We start from the raw sequence: 17,760 nt of genomic DNA on the forward strand, positions 1-17,760 counted from the left end.
TCAAAAGTATTCAATGCCTTCTGGGTAGTTCAAAATCCCCTGTAACTTACCCTTAAAGGTCTAAATTAATAATATAAGTTGTTCTTAAGATATTGCTTTGTCACCTTTTTGAAAGTCCACATACTCATAATTTTTTTTATTTAGTTCAACATCTGCCTAAATGTTTTTAAAAGTTTCACCTCAATACCCTTAGCTTGTGCAGTAGCAATAGTTGTAACAGTAATAGTAGCAGCGTGCGCATAAAATCTTCGGTTTCTTCAGCATCTCCTTCAACACACGCTGGAAGTTTCAGCTTAATTCATACCATCAAATATATGTCATGTCATATTCAGCTATGTGTCATGTGTTATCAACTCTGGAGTTTCTACAAGGAAAAATCCTTATATTGCTCCAAGCTGCAATTTAAGGTAATTTAAGGTAATCAACCACTCCTGAAGCATTTCTGATGCGTCCGCTTGACAGCCTGTGTTGACATAGTGAGTTTCGATTTAATTCAGTACAGTTTGTATACATTCCAAATTTTCGCCTTAATATTCTTATTTTTAATGGCAGTAGTAGTAGCAGTAGTAGCCGTAGAAATAATTGTAGTGACCTAAGCTTTAGTGACAGCAGTAGTAATAGTAGTAGTAATAATAATAACAGTAGCAGCAGTATGAGTAGAAGCAGTAGCATTACGTTGCATATATTTTCTGTCGGTGAGTTCAAATCCCTCACAACAAGCCGTGTTAGTTTCAACTTCACACACCAAAATGTTCCTAAGATATTGGTGTTACACCCTTTTGACAACCTGGCTACAGAAATCTGCTCTGATTCAGTTCATTTTTTCCACTAAAAAAAGTCTTGAAAATTTCGTCTTCAAGCCCTTAGGCACAGTTGTAATAGTAGTCACAGTATTGATATTAGCCTACTAGCAATAGTACTGAATAGTGGTAATAATACTAGCAGCAATAGTATTAACGTATTACCTTTTTGTCAGTTAAACATCTCTCTTATCAAATCCTAGAAGCTTCCATTTAATACAATTAGCCATTTCTATCACACTGATGATATGTCCTTTTGATAACCTGTATGTTCATATACTTCTTGAAGTTTTCATCTCACTGCTCTTAGCCCTATAAGTATTTGCAATAGAAGTTGTAGTAGTAGTAAATGTAGCAGTAACAGTAGCATTAGCTGTTGTGTGCACGTATTGTCTTTTGGTTAGATGATCTTCCCCTTTAAGTATTCTCTGAAAGATTCAACTTAATACCCAAATCAATTCTTGAGATACGCTATTTTGACAATGTGCATGCACATAGTGTCTTTCGATTCAGTTCAAATTCCCATTTACACTGTAATTGGAGTAGTGTGGTAGTAGTAGTGTTCGTATTACAGTAGTATTGATAGCATGCAAATACTGCCTTTTCCATCATCTCCCTTATAATTTCCTGAATTTTCCAAATTAATATAATTACTTATTCCTGTGTTTTACCCTGTTGAAAATCCGTATACTCATAAGATGTTTTAATTTAATTTAAACCTCCCCTCAGCATTCTCTGAAAGGCTCACCTGAATACACTTCTTCTTCTTGGAAAGTAAAGTTCAAACATGCATTCATTTCTCAATAACATATAGGCTACAATGTCTAAACAATGGACGAATTGCATAACTTGCAGTTCTTGTCCTCAAGACTCTGGGGAAGTTGACGTCCCCCATGTTGGATGCTGTACAAAATACCTCTTTTAAAAATTTGACCAAAAATTTGTTTTGGGGAATGATAGGTATGATAGGCTTGGGGGGCGGGACGACGTCCCTCCATTCACTTTTGACTCTTAAAAAGGGGAATAAAACTTCCGACTTCTAATCAAATGAGCTACATCCGATCCGAAGTTTAAACAGCTACACTTTCCATAAAAACCTTATGCGTTCTGGGCATAACTTAAAACCCTTGCCCATGGGCTCTGGGAGATTGTATCCAATCTTAAGATATTGCTGTATGATTTTTGGACTATTGGTAACAAAATGGCTGACTCAAAAATTCAACTGAATATGTTTTGGGATTGGAGGATTTCAGGGAGGGGGGCTAGCTGCTCTCCATTGTGGTTAACTTTAGTAACTAGAAATTAACATTTCAAAACAAATGAGCCTGTTCTAAAGTTCACACGATTAGCCCTTCCAAAAAAACCTTATATTTCTCTGGGGCATAACTACAACCCTTACCCCCAGACTCTGGGCGATTTTGTCCACCCCAAAGGCCTTATTATATAATCTTCGGACTATTTTTGAACAACTAGATATTTCAAAAATTTTATCGGATGCATTTGTGGAAAATAAATGTAGGGGGGGGGGCTGCTGCCCCCGATCACTTTGACTCTTTAAAGGGGAAGTAGAACATTGGATTCCCAGCCAAATGAGGCCCCTCCAGAGTTTATGCGACCACCCTTTCCATAAAACCTTATATGCCCTTGGGGCATAATTTACAACCTCACACTGAGGGCTCTGAGGGGGGGGATTGTCATCCTCAAAGACATAATATCCAGACATTTCAACTACGATGAACGAAATGGCTATCTCAAAATTTCGATTAGATGTGCTTAGGGAATCGATGGGCGTGGGGGGGGATTGTTACCCTCCAATCAATTTTGACAATAAAAAAAGGCCCTTTTCAATCGAATGACCATTTTTTCGTAGTTTTTACGACAGAAAATGACCATCTCGAAATTTCTATCTGATGCATTTTAGGTAAATACGGGCTGTGGGGGGTATCCCCCCTCCGATCACTTTGAATCTTAAAAAGGGTACTAAAACTTCCAATTACCAATCCAGTGAGCCACTCCGAAGTTTATACAACCACACATTCTATAAGAACCTTATAAGCCCCAAGGCTTAAATTACAACCTTGCCCCGAGTTTGGAGGGGGGGGGGTGTCATTCTCTAAGACATAATTTCTAGACTTCTTATGTAAGTTGAACAAAATGGCTATTTCAAAATTTTGATTGGATGTGTGTGAAAATAATGGGCTTGTGAGAGGGGTTAGTTCTACTCTAATCACTTATTAATTATGAAAAGGGGCAATAGCCACTTCAATATCCAGTCGAACGATCCCTTTTCGAAGTTTCTACGACAACAAATGGCCTTTTCAAATTTTGTATAAGTTCCATTTTGAGAAAATACAAGGTAGGGGGTATCCACCCTCTGATCACTCTGAATCTTAAAAAGGGCACTACAACTTCTGATTACCAATCCAATGAGCCCCTTCTGAAGTGTATACGATCACTCTTTTTTATATGCATTATATGCCCCAGGGCATTACTTAAAACCCATGACCTGAAGGCTGTGGAGCGGGAGGGGGTGTCTTCCTCAAAGACGCTATTTCTCATGAGAAATGAGAAATAAATCACCGAGTTTGAAATAAAGATTGTTTCAGTAAACTGCAATTTTCGTTTTATATGCCCTCTTGAAACACAAGGATCGTTTAATTAGAACAATAAGAAACTTTTTTTTAATATTCCTATTAATTTCTACGGATTTAAGTTTTAATGTTGCTCTTTAATTTGTTATTAGAAAGCATACAAAATTTTTTTGTGGGGTTAAGTTTTCCACCTGGGGGATATTTAGCTGGTAGAATTTTCCGTGAGGAGGAAAATTTGGGGGAATGAGCTTTCTAGGGAAAATTTCACACAGGAGGAATTTGCAGGAATTTCTATTCGTAAATCTTTTTATTGGTCTTACTTTCTCTTTGTTGAATCAATTTTACACGTGGAGATGTTGAGGGCAATTGCCTGGGGGACATATTCTCCCGGTCGGTATTGTCTAGAAGATCTATCGATGGTTCGAGAATTCTTTTGAACGGAGGAGGAAATTTCCAGCATTAATTGAAAAACGATCATAGTTTAAAGTCCTTTTTTAAATAATAGTGTGCTAAGAAGAATTTTTCAAGCGGCATCGCCCACAAAACGTTTTCTGGGGGATTTTTTTTTTAAAGCGGGAATGAAATAGTCTGGGGAAATTTTACTTGTGGGGGATGGGTGGGTATTTTTCATGGGAGGAACTCTAGATAAACGGATTTTTTTTAAGAGCAGGAAATTTTTCATGGAGAGAGCGCTGGAAGTTTTTTCCAACTGAAAGTAAGGAGCAACCTTAAAACATAAAACAAACAGAAATCAATGAGGGAGCTGCCCTCTCCTCAATACCTTTCCGGTTGCAAATTTTTAATTAATTATTAAACACAATTTTTTTTCCTCAGCTGCCTAGTCTGGGGTAATACCCTTTTCTGACTGGGCATTTTCGTTGGTAAAACTGCCTGGGCTTGTGACAAGCCTAGACAGTCAAACCCAAGAAACAAACAGTCAACTAAATATTAGTCAATCAATATCTCATTCATTTTTTGTAAGCCCAACTATCTTTGCTTATAAATGGGTTCACTCGCCTAACACTCTAGGCAAACAGGCCCTTTTAGGCTTTTGACGCTTATTTCCCTTGCAATTCCAGGCAACTTGTTGGTCAAATAACATTGAATTAAGTTTTTATTAATGCAAATGTCAAAATTTATAAATTGAATCAATCGCCTTACCTGACATTCATTGCGGATGGGACCAATTTGACTTTTTTGCCTGTCATTCTACGGAAATGTACGGTCCATTGTCAATTCTAAATTCTTGGTGAACCTGCCAAAGACCGTAGGTTGGCATGCCTGTTTTACCTCTTATTCCAGGCAATATAACCGTCCTGTGTCAATTTTAAATTCTTGGTCAACCTGCCTGAGACTCTAGGCGGGATTGCCTTTCTAAAAGCTAACAAACAATTAATAAGAGAGTCAAACTTACTCCCACCGTTTACCCGTGCCATTTAACCAAAAACTTGGAAAACTATAGTTCCTATGACTATATTAGTTCTATGACTATCTAACTAAGTTCTGTCCGAAGAATGACGCATGGACGGAAGATAGATAGATATTTCTATTAACAAATGAACTGACATCATTTTTATACAATCCTAATTAGGGCTTATGCCAGGTTTGCCTCTCACTCAATCGGACTGTGTCTTGGTATTGTCTACAATTAGCCATGGATTGATGCTCGCAACTACTTGATTTTGATTCAAAATAAAACTTTAAAAACTTAAAACAATGTACTATGAAACTTTAGCGTGAAGAGCAAGGTATTGAGGAGGAGTAAACCCCTCTTATATCCGTAATAATTAATGTTCGTTTTAAATTTTAATGTTGGTTCTTAATCTGTTATTGGGAAGTATACGGACACTTTTTTTTTGGGGGGGGGGTAAATTTTCTGCCTGGATGACTTTTAGTGTGAAGAATTTTCTGTTAGGAGGGAAGTTTCAGGGGGAAGGTAAGCTTTCCGGGGGAAATCTTACGCTTGGGAAATTTGTCAGAATTCCTATACGCAATTCTTTTAATTTGGCTTACTTTTTCTTTGCTGAGTCAACTTTAAATGTGAAGATGTTAAGGGTAATTGTCAGGGGAAAATTTTCACCGGGTTGGAACTTCCTAGAGGATCTATCTGTGGGGAAGATTTATAAATCCATAAGTTTCTTATAGATTTAATAAATCCGAGATTATGAAGACTTTCAGGAATGAATATCAGTATATATTAAAATATCAATCGATATTTATTTTGCCACTACTCTTGGCTATGTCAGTAATATTTTGATGTTATGATGAATAAAAACCCAAAGTTCAAAATTTTGTTTTTCTTCAGCAAACTGCATGTTTTCGTATATTTCTACTCTTTACCAAGAGTTTATTTATAAAAATTAATCACAAATAATCAATGATATAAAGTTTTCTGGTACCATGAAGTTTTCAACATCTTCACTTCCTTTGATAGCTTTTTGCCAATCAAAGTACTTCTTGCGCGTGTAAGATTGTCAGAAGGTATAATCCAGGAGTCCAGCGATGTTCCCGAAATCCAGATACACTGCTTGATATGCACGTTCTACGGATTTCAGATTGTCTTTTTTGGCCAACCATCGAGAGCTAGAGAGAAAAAAGTTCTTCCACGTTCGGGGTGGGAGGAAGTCATAAAAAATGTTTAAGGGAAATGGGAGCTTCTTGGGAGGGTGTAAAGAGGGAGACTTTGAACAGAATGGGATGAAGGAAGATAATGCGCAGGTGTGTTGGCCTCAGGCGGCTTGGTACTGCAGTGAGTTGTTAGTAGTATTTTTACAGAGTTTTGTAAGCTTTTAAGCCACGTCACCCCATGCTTACAGTTGGATTCCACGAAATACTTGAAAGTACAGTGAAGGAAATCTCATCATCAGCAAATGATTAGCCGTAACCTGAATCCAGCAACTTTTAATAAAATGTTGCTTTTTATATTGTAATATTTAATTGTAGATAAAATTATAGTTTGTAACAAATTATTACTTAGTTGTTTGATACATATTAAACTTCATTCATCGTTTTTCTATAAAAATAAGCTATTTTAAGTATTTTTCTATGAAAAACGTTTTTGATTTTTCCATTCACTCAAAGAGAAAGAATAATAAAAAAGGGCTTAGACAAAAAAAGTGCTTTAGAATAGTCTAACTAAATCAAATGTCACGACTGTTTTGTGCCCAGAAATTTTACTTCGAAAACATAGAGACGGTTGAACCTGCGGCCGTATTGATAATCAGTTGTGTTAAATATGCAAACACTACTGGCGTCGCCTATGTTGGCTCCTATACTTTTTTATGCTTCCCTGGGCATTTCTTTTTCCTTTGGTTCTCATGATTCTTATTTGTTTTAATACTTATTCTTTTTTTAGTTTGCCTAAAAAAAACACCTAAAACAAATGTTTGGTATGTTATTTTTCTGTAGTTCTGTGGCATCAATGTTTTAACATTAACATTTTTTTTTAATTCACTAGCTGAGATTCATCTATCTACCAAATTATATTTTGAATTTTGTATTTTTTTTTTTAAATTTAAAAATGTCCCGAAAAGATTGGAAAATGTACACAAATAAGAAATCTTCTTGTTTTGAAGCAAGTTAGATCATACTCACAGTAACAGTAACATCAACAATAACAGTAACATCAACATTACGCCCAAGGTACTAAATTTATTAATGATCAAAAGTGAAAGTTTCAGGTGCTAAATTGTTATAAAATTTGCATATTTCACAGGCAACAATGAGTATTGCAAAAAGGAAATGCTATTTTTTGTGACAGAAAACACTGGAGTCGTACTTTGCCAAATTTTTGCGGAAAAAACTATTGGTTGACGCAAAAAATTGCTGCAAATTATTGGAATAGTTCTGCAACTTTCAAAGTGCTACAATATAATAAAAATTACAGCAGTATTTGTGAAATGTGTCAGTGAACAATTTTAGTTACCATTTAGTTAGCGATTTAGAAATTTTGCAGAATTTAATTTGCAATGTTTGTGTAACAGTTAAAATTTTAGTTGCCGTTTAGTTCACTGGGGAGTGGAACCAATAACTGTTTGTCCTGAAAAAGTGATCTGCTTATCCGATAAAAGTAGAAACTTTTAGTCCAATTAATTACTTCACAAAGCAACTAAAATTGCTTACCTAAATTACCATGCCAATCAAATATTACTCCTGATAGAAAATATATGACCTCACATCACTTTACCTGAGTTAAACCCAAAAATTATCTATTTACCCAATAAAAGCAACTAAAATTGCTTGCCGAAATTGTCTGACAAACAAATATTGCTCATGACAAAAAACATGGGTTATTTTCACTTATTTTCTTTCTTTTAGGTCGATGTCCAAATATACATGTTTAGCTTTAGCTTCAAACTAATCAAAAACTGTAAGAGTGTTGAGGGGTGGGACGACACCCTGTTCATGTGCCTGATATTCTACTTTGTTTTCAAAATTTGGACCTTGAACTCCCTGACAGAAAATCTAAAATGATTCCTGCTAATTACAATGTGCGTAAGTATTCTTTTTATGGTCGTGTGGTAACTAGGATTGTTTAAAGTTTACCATAGTAACACAAACAAACATTGTTTTTGTAAAAATGGATACTGACGATAATGTATACATGAAGGTATTATTGTAGTTTTTAATTCTATAATTATTCACTTTTCATTTAACCATAAATACTAACCTAAAGATCTTTTAATATTAAATAGACCTCAATTAACTCTAATACCTTTGTTCGAGTACTCGACAAAATGGAGGGCTCCTGAGGGAACACATAGAACTTAGAAGGGTTTTGTCATCTAACAGCATAATTATTTGTTTTTCATTCCATTTTAACACGTTCTGATGCTCGCTTTATTGCAAATGTTGATAATCATTATTGCTGCTTATCCTTTAAACGCATATTCTCTTCTTCTCGCTGGGGAATATCTTCTAGCCGCATATTTCTTTGATCTTCACTTTTGTTTTTTTAGTAGTTTTAGTTCTTGCTGCCGCTTATCATCGAACCGTATATTTCTTTGTTCTTTAATTTTGTTTTTGACTCATAATAACTTTTGCTGACAGAAGTATTCTGACCGTATATACTTGTTCTTTTGTTTTCGTTTATCATTACTGTAGACATTTTCTGATACCTTTTACCTTTGCTGCTCGGATTGGTCTTGACACGTTTGATGGTCTAGGTTGTTCATCTGACCTCTGGTTATGATGAAACTACATGAAACGCATTTTTAAAATAGACTAATTAGACTTGGTGTTCTAGACTTAGCTATGTTCCTTTTGTAATGTCGCATGCGTCATATATATAAAAAAGATATGTTCACTCTTGGAGAGGAGGAAGAATTATGAAATTTAGTCTTTTGAAATGTGTTCATAAATATGAAGTTAATCATATTGTTTTTCTTCTCTATCATTTGTTTCTTGTGTAATTTTGCCTGCATCATAGAGACTAAAAACGATAAAATCACCACTGATGCCAATATGAGCATGTATCGAATGAATTCATAATGCTCTTCGAATGAATTCGTAAATATAACGTAACTGACAAGAATATTTTTCCCAAAATTAAGGATCTTAACGAATTTTCTCAAAGTTTTGACCTATATAGATCGTTTTTTAGGCCAGAAAATACCAGGATGCCAATTTTCCCCAAAATATGGTGTTATTTTTGAGAAAATGTGCATCCATAATTAATGATAGCTCGTTTAAGGAAATAGTATATATATATATATATATATATATATATATATATATATATATATATATATATATATATATATATATATTTATATATATATATATATATATATACTAGCTGTTGGGGTGGCGCTTCGCGCCACCCCAACACCTAGTTGGTGGGGGCGCTTCGCGCCCCCCCCCAAGCCCCCCCGCGCGCGTAAGTCGTTACGCGCCATAATAGTTACGCGCCATTGTAGTTGTGTCCCTATGTCCCACCTGTGAATATAGATAGATATATATATATGGTTTTAACTACGTAAAACTTGCGAATATACAACATTCTTTGCTGTCCCATTGTCTTTGCATATAAATAGATTGTCAGGTTTACCGACTCTTGAACATGCAACATATAATGGTCCATGGGAAAACAATCTGTATTCAGATCTATACCTCATGATTCTAATGATTGCCCTTGAGCTTTGTTGATGGTGATTGCTAATCGACCATTCCCTGTCCCGGTGTCCCGGTCGTCATTTACATCCCCCTGTTTCCCCCGGTGTCCCCGTTGTAGTTGTGTCCCTGTGTCCCGGTCGTCATTTATATTCCCTGTGTCCCGGGTCCCGGTCGTCATTTGTATCCCGGTGTCCCGGTCTGTATATACATTCGTTTTTTAGTTTTGTTTTTCTCCTTTATTTTTTTCCTTTTTTTTTCTTTTTTAGCTTATTTAGATTTTTAGATTTTTTAGTTTTTTTATTAATTTTTAGTTTTTTTTTCTTTTTAGTTTTTTTGTCCCGGTCTTCATTTATATCCCCCTGTTTCCCCCGGTGTCCCCGTTGTAGTTGTGTCCCTGTGTCCCGGTCGTCATTTATATTCCCTGTGTCCCGGTCGTCATTTGTATCCCGGTGTACCGGAGTTGTGTCCCTGTGTCCCGGTCGTCATTTATATTCCCTGTGTCCCGGGTCCCGGTCGTCATTTGTATCCCGGTGTCCCGGTCTGTATATACATTCGTTTTTTAGTTTTGTTTTTCTCCTTTATTTTTTTCCTTTTTTTTTCTTTTTTAGCTTATTTAGATTTTTAGATTTTTTAGTTTTTTTATTAGTTTTTAGTTTTTTTTTCTTTTTAGTTTTTTTGTCCCGGTCGTCATTTATATCCCCCTGTTTCCCCCGGGTCGTCATTTATACTCCCTGTGTCCCGGTGCTTTGTTGATTGCTAATCGAACATTCCTTTTGTCCTGGTCGCTTTCTCTTTGAGTGTCGTCATTTATTTTTTTCTTTTTTAGTTCTTTTAGTTTTTACCTTTTTTAGTTTTTTTTAGTTTTTAGTTTTTTTAGTTTTTTACCTTTTTTTAGTTTTTTTAGTTTTTTTTAGTTTTTTAGCTTTTTTATTTTTTTTATTAGTTTTTAGTTTTTTTGTAGTTTTTGCCTTTTTTTTAGTTTTTTTAGTTTTTTAGCTTTTTTATTAGTTTTTAGTTTTTTTTGTAGTTTTTGCCTTTTTTTAGTTTTTTTAGTTTTTTAGCTTTTTTATTTTTTTTTATTAGTTTTTAGTTTTTTTTGTAGTTTTTGCCTTTTTTTTCTCTTTGAGTGTCGTCATTTATTAGTTTTTTCCTTTTTTTTTTTAGTTTTTTATTGGTTTTTACCTTTATTTTAGCTTATTTTTCAGTTTTTTCCTTTTTTTTAGTTTTTTTTATTTTTTATTTTTTTTAGTTTTTTACCTTTTTTTAGTTTTTTTAGTTTTTTAGCTTTTTTACTTTTTTTATTAGTTTTTAGTTTTTTTTGTAGTTTTTGCCTTTTTTTAGTTTTTTCAGTTTTTTTTTTAGTTTTTTATTGGTTTTTACCTTTATAGTTGTTTTAGTTTTTTAGCTTTTTTATTTTTTTTATTAGTTTTTAGTTTTTTTTTGTAGTTTTTGCCTTTTTTTAGTTTTTTCAGTTTTGACGTCACCTGATCCAGTTTTTTCAGGTGACGTCACCTGACACATCCATCCATCCATCCACAGACAACTTATTTTTATATAGATAGATATATATATATATATATATATATATATATATATATATATATATATATATATATATATATCTATATATATAAAAATAAGTTGTCTGTCTGTGGATGTGTGGATGGATGTGTGGATGGATGTGTCAGGTGACGTCACCTGAAAAAACTGGATTAGGTGACGTCAAAACTGAAAAAACTAAAAAAAGGCAAAAACTACAAAAAAAACTAAAAACTAATAAAAAAAATAAAAAAGCTAAAAAACTAAAAAAACTATAAAGGTAAAAACCAATAAAAAACTAAAAAAAAAACTGAAAAAACTAAAAAAAGGCAAAAACTACAAAAAAAAACTAAAAACTAATAAAAAAAGTAAAAAAGCTAAAAAACTAAAAAAACTAAAAAAACTAAAAAAAGGTAAAAAACTAAAAAAAATAAAAAATAAAAAAAAACTAAAAAAAAGGAAAAAACTGAAAAATAAGCTAAAATAAAGGTAAAAACCAATAAAAAACTAAAAAAAAAAGGAAAAAACTAATAAATGACGACACTCAAAGAGAAAGCGACCAGGACAAAAAACTAAAAAAAAAGGCAAAAACTACAAAAAAACTAAAAACTAATAAAAAAAATAAAAAAGCTAAAAAACTAAAAAAACTAAAAAAAGGTAAAAAACTAAAAAAACTAAAAACTAAAAAAAAACTAAAAAAGGTAAAAACTAAAAGAACTAAAAAAGAAAAAAATAAATGACGACACTCAAAGAGAAAGCGACCAGGACAAAAGGAATGTTCGATTAGCAATCAACAAAGCACCGGGACACAGGGAGTATAAATGACGACCAGGACACAAGTAAAAAAAAAAATTAACAAAACTAAAAAGAAGGTAAAAACTACAAAAAAACTAAAAAGAAAAAAAAACTAAAAACTAATAAAAAAACTAAAAAATCTAAAAATCTAAATAAACTAAAAAAGAAAAAAAAAGGAAAAAAATAAAGGAGAAAAACAAAACTAAAAAACGAATGTATATACAGACCGGGACACCGGGATACAAATGATGACCGGGACCCGGGACACAGGGAATATAAATGACGACCGGGACACAGGGACACAACTACAACGGGGACACCGGGGGAAACAGGGGGATAACCTGACAATCTATTTATATGCAAAGACAATGGGACAGCAAAGAATGTTGTATATTCGCAAGTTTTACGTAGTTAAAACCATATATATATATATATATCTATATTCACAGGTGGGACATAGGGACACAACTACAATGGCGCGTAACTATTATGGCGCGTAACGACTTACGCGCGCGGGGGGGCTTGGGGGGGGCGCGAAGCGCCCCCACCAACTAGGTGTTGGGGTGGCGCGAAGCGCCACCCCAACAGCTAGTATATATATATTATTTTATATACATTATTTGGGACGATAAACTGTCTATATATTTTTATTATCAAGGAATGGTGATAAAGATTTGGGGTTGGGTACCCAAAAATTAGAAGATGGTAACCATAGTTGAAGACATATTATAATTATATTGTAGTCCAGGACTCTAAAAAATGGCCAAAAAGATATAACAGACATGATTTTTTGGGGGGTTTCCAGCGAATTAAATTTCTAGCCCAAAAGCAGTTGGCGGGAAATAGCCCAACCTAGCAAAACAGAGTAAAATCACAAAACATAGTGATAAAATCACCAAATTTTTTGATAAATTATCAACAGTGGCAACCTCGCACCGCAGTTTATAAATGTAACATATGATAAATAAAATCTTCTCATGAGCATGTCGTTAGCCCTAGCCTGAATTCAGCGTTAGGTTGACCGGTTTACAAAAATTAAAAATATTTGATTCTGTGATTCTAAATTTAGATATGTTATAGGTTTTAGTTTATTCCTTCTTCTTATCTAAAACACTCTGTAAAATTCTACCTATTTTTTCTATATTCAAGCCAAAATTAGTTTTAAAATAGCCATTTGTAGCAAAATTAAAAGCCGGAAAATGTATCTCAAAATATAATTTTTCAAAGTCTTCTTCAATCACAGAATAAAAGCTTTTAAAAATACTTGATTAAGAATTGCACAAAAGAATTAAGGAGTTCCAATATATATATCTATATATATAAAAATAAGTTGTCTGTGTGTGGATCTGTGGATCAGGTGACGTCATGTTTGTCCGCATATGACGTCTGAATTATTTCACACTAATACAAAAGAAGAAAAAAACTAAAAAAGGTAAAAACTACAAAAAAAAACTAAAAAGAAAAAAAAACTAAAAAAGCTAAAAAACTAAAAAAAACTAAAAAAAGGTAAAAATCTAATAACTAAAAAAAAACTGAAAAAAATAAAAAAAGGCAAAAACTACAAAAAAAATAAAAACTAATAAAAAAACTAAAAAAGCTAAAAAACTAAAAAAACTAAAAAAAACTAAGAAAAGGTAAAAAACTAAAAAAAACTAAAAACTAAAAAAGAAAAAAACTAAAAAAAAAGGAAAAAACTGAAAAATAAAAGAGAAAAAGAAAACTAAAAAAATATGAATAAATATATATAAAAATAAGTTGTTTGTGGGTTATGTCTGTCTGTCTGTCTGTCGAGTGACGTCGTGTTTGTCCGCATATGACGTCTGAATTATTTCACACTAATATAAAAGAAGAAAAAAAACTAAAAAAGGTAAAAACTACAAAAAAAACTAAAAAGAAAAAAAACTAAAAAAGCTAAAAAACTAAAAAAAACTAAAAAAAGGTAAAAAACTAAAAACTAAAAAAAACTGAAAAAACTAAAAAAAGGCAAAAACTAAAAAAAAAAACTAAAAACTAATAAAAAAACTAAAAAAGCTAAAAAACTAAAAAAACTAAAAAAACTAAAAAAAGGTAAAAAACAAAAAAAATAAAAACTAAAAAAGAAAAAACTAAAAAAAAGGAAAAAACTGAAAAATAAGAGAAAAAGAAAACTAAAAAAATATTAATAAATATAAAAAATATAAATATAAATATAATATAAATTAGCAATCAACAAAGCACCGAGACACAAATGACGACCGGGACACAGGGAGTATAAATGACGACCAGGACATAAGTAAAAAAAAAAACTAAAAAAACTAAAAAAATGGTAAAAACTACAAAAAAACTAAAAACTAATAAAAAGACTAAAAAATCTAAAAATCTAAATAAACTAAAAAAGAAAAAAAAGAAAAAAGGAAAAAAATAAAGGAGAAAAACAAAACTAAAAAACGAATGTATATACAGACCGGGACACCGGGATACAAATGACGACCGGGACACAGGGAATATAAATGACGACCGGGACACAGGGACACAACTACAATGGGGACGCCGGGGGGCACAGGGGGATATAAATGACGACCGGGACACCGGGACACAAAGAATATAAATGACGCCCGGGACACTCAAAGAGAAATCACAGACTGCAACACCGGGACACAAATGACGACCGGGACACAGGGAATATAAATGACGACCAGGACACAGGGACATAACTACAAAGGGGACGCCGGGGTGCACAGGGGGATATATAAATGACGATGGCGACTCAGGGAATGGTCGATTAGCAATCACCATCAACAAAGCTCAAGGGCAATCATTAGAATCATGAGGTATAGATCTGAATACGGATTGTTTTCCCATGGACCATTATATGTTGCATGTTCAAGAGTCGGTAAACCTGACAATCTATTTATATGCACAGACAATGGGACAGCAGAGAATGTTGTATATTCGCAAGTTTTACGTAGTTAAAAACATATATATATATATATATATATATATATATATATATCTATCTATATTCACAGGTGGGACATAGGGACACAACTACAATGGCGCGTAACTAATATGGCGCGTAACGACTTACGCGCGCGGGGGGGCCTGGGGGGGGGGTGCGAAGCGCCCCCACCAACTAGGTGTTGGGGTGGCGCGAAGCGCCACCCCAACAGCTAGTCTATATATATAAAAATAAGTTGTCTGTGTGTGGATCTGTGGATCAGGTGACGTCATGTTTGTTCGCATATGACGTCTGAATTATTTCACACTAATACAAAAGAAGAAAAAAACTAAAAAAGGTAAAAACTACAAAAAAAACTAAAAAGAAAAAAAAAAACTAAAAAAGCTAAAAAACTAAAAAAAACTAAAAAAAGGTAAAAATCTAATAACTAAAAAAAACTGAAAAAAATAAAAAAAGGCAAAAACTACAAAAAAAATAAAAACTAATAAAAAAACTAAAAAAGCTAAAAAACTAAAAAAACTAAAAAAAACTAAAAAAAGGTAAAAAACTAAAAAAAACTAAAAACTAAAAAAGAAAAAAAAACTAAAAAAAGGAAAAAACTGAAAAATAAAAGAGAAAAAGAAAACTAAAAAAATATGAATAAATATATATAAAAATAAGTTGTTTGTGGGTTATGTCTGTCTGTCTGTCTGTCGAGTGACGTCGTGTTTGTCCGCATATGACGTCTGAATTATTTCACACTAATACAAAAGAAGAAAAAAAACTAAAAAAGGTAAAAACTACAAAAAAAACTAAAAAGAAAAAAAACTAAAAAAGCTAAAAAACTAAAAAAAACTAAAAAAAGGTAAAAAACTAAAAACAAAAAAAAAACTGAAAAAACTAAAAAAAGGCAAAAACTAAAAAAAAAACTAAAAACTAATAAAAAAACTAAAAAAGGTAAAAAACAAAAAAAAACTAAAAAAACTAAAAAAGAAAAAACTAAAAAAAAGGAAAAAACTGAAAAATAAGAGAAAAAGAAAACTAAAAAAATATTAATAAATATAAAAAATATAAATATAAATATAATATAAATTAGCAATCAACAAAGCACCGAGACACAAATGACGACCGGGACACAGGGAGTATAAATGACGACCAGGACATAAGCAAAAAAAAAACTAAAAAAACTAAAAAAATGGTAAAAACTATAAAAAAGCTAAAAACTAATAAAAAAACTAAAAAATCTAAAAATCTAAATAAACTAAAAAAGAAAAAAAAGAAAAAAGGAAAAAAATAAAGGAGAAAAACAAAACTAAAAAACGAATGTATATACAGACCGGGACACCGGGATACAAATGACGACCGGGACACAGGGAATATAAATGACGACCGGGACACAGGGACACAACTACAATGGGGACGCCGGGGGGCACAGGGGGATATAAATGACGACCGGGACACCGGGACACAAGGAATATAAATGACGCCCGGGACACTCAAAGAGAAATCACAGACTGGAACACCGGGACACAAATGACGACCGGGACACAGGGAATATAAATGACGACCGGGACACAGGGACATAACTACAAAGGGGACGCCGGGGTGCACAGGGGGATATATAAATGACGATGGCGACTCAGGGAATGGTCGATTAGCAATCACCATCAACAAAGCTCAAGGGCAATCATTAGAATCATGAGGTATAGATCTGAATACGGATTGTTTTCCCATGGACCATTATATGTTGCATGTTCAAGAGTCGGTAAACCTGACAATCTATTTATATGCACAGACAATGGGACAGCAAAGAATGTTGTATATTCGCAAGTTTTACGTAGTTAAAAACATATATATATATATATATATATATATATATATATATATATATATATATATATATATATGTATATATATATATATATATATATATATATATATACATATATGTATATATATATATATATATATATATATATATATATATATATATATATATATATATATATATATATATATATATATATATATATATATATATATATATATATATATATATATATATATATATATCTATATTCACAGGTGGGACATAAAGACACAACTACAATGGCGCGTAACTAATATGGCGCGTAACGACTTACGCGCGCGGGGGGGCTTGGGGGGGGCGCGAAGCGCCCCCACCAACTAGGTGTTGGGGTGGCGCGAAGCGCCACCCCAACAGCTAGTATATATATATATATATATATATATATATAGTTCAAATATATATATATATATATATATATATATATATATATATATATATATATATATATATATATATATATATATATATATATATATATATATATATATATATATATATATATATATATATATATATATATATATATCATTTTATATACATTATTTGGGACGATAAACTGTCTACATATTTTTAATGGGTAAATTTAATTTACCCAAAAATTAGAAGATGGTAACCACAGTTCAAGACACATTATAATTATATTGTGGTCCAAGACTCTAAAAAATGACCAAAAAGATATAACAGACATGATTTTTTGGGGGGTTTCCAGCGAATTAAATTTCTAGCCCAAAAGCAGCGAGATTTGAAATGTTATAGCCCAAAAACCTGCCCCGTGGGTTTTTAAGTCACATGCCCTGTGAAAATTTTGTAGCCCAGTTGGCGGGAAATAGCCCAACCTAGCAAAACAGAATAAAATCACAAAACATAGTGATAAAATCACCAAATTTTTTGATAAATTATCAACAGTGGCAACCTCGCACCGCAGTTTATAAATGTAACATATGATAAATAAAATATTCTCATGAGTATGTCGTTAGCCCTAACCTGAATTCAGCGTTAGGTTGACCGGTTTACAAAAATTAAAAATATTTGATTCTGTGATTCTAAATTTAGATATGTTATAGGTTTTAGTTTATTCCTTCTTCTTATCTAAAACACTCAGTAAAATTCTACCTATTTTTTCTATATTCAAGT

The 17,760-nt window shown here is 32.5% G+C and overlaps 1 protein-coding gene and 1 long non-coding RNA gene across 2 annotated transcripts in view; one reads left to right on the plus strand and one right to left on the minus strand.

The window, feature by feature from the left end:
- Nucleotides 1-7,964: 7,964 nt before the first annotated feature.
- Nucleotides 7,965-17,760, plus strand: part of LOC136037710 (dynein axonemal heavy chain 10-like) — a 205,826-nt gene continuing 196,030 nt past the window's right edge. Inside the window, exon 1 of the mRNA XM_065720475.1 lies at nt 7,965-8,000. Coding sequence (XP_065576547.1) covers nt 7,971-8,000 — 30 coding nt within the window. The 5' untranslated portion in view covers nt 7,965-7,970. The remainder of the gene's footprint in view (nt 8,001-17,760) is intronic.
- LOC136037730 (uncharacterized) lies at nt 9,572-11,527 on the minus strand. Its single transcript, XR_010620030.1, has 2 exons — nt 11,204-11,527; nt 9,572-10,989 (listed from the first exon to the last, which is right to left on the minus strand). It is a non-coding gene; the product is annotated as an uncharacterized LOC136037730 (long non-coding RNA).

Source organism: Artemia franciscana, chromosome 2 (assembly GCF_032884065.1).
Source record: "Artemia franciscana chromosome 2, ASM3288406v1, whole genome shotgun sequence".
NCBI lineage: Eukaryota > Metazoa > Arthropoda > Branchiopoda > Anostraca > Artemiidae > Artemia > Artemia franciscana.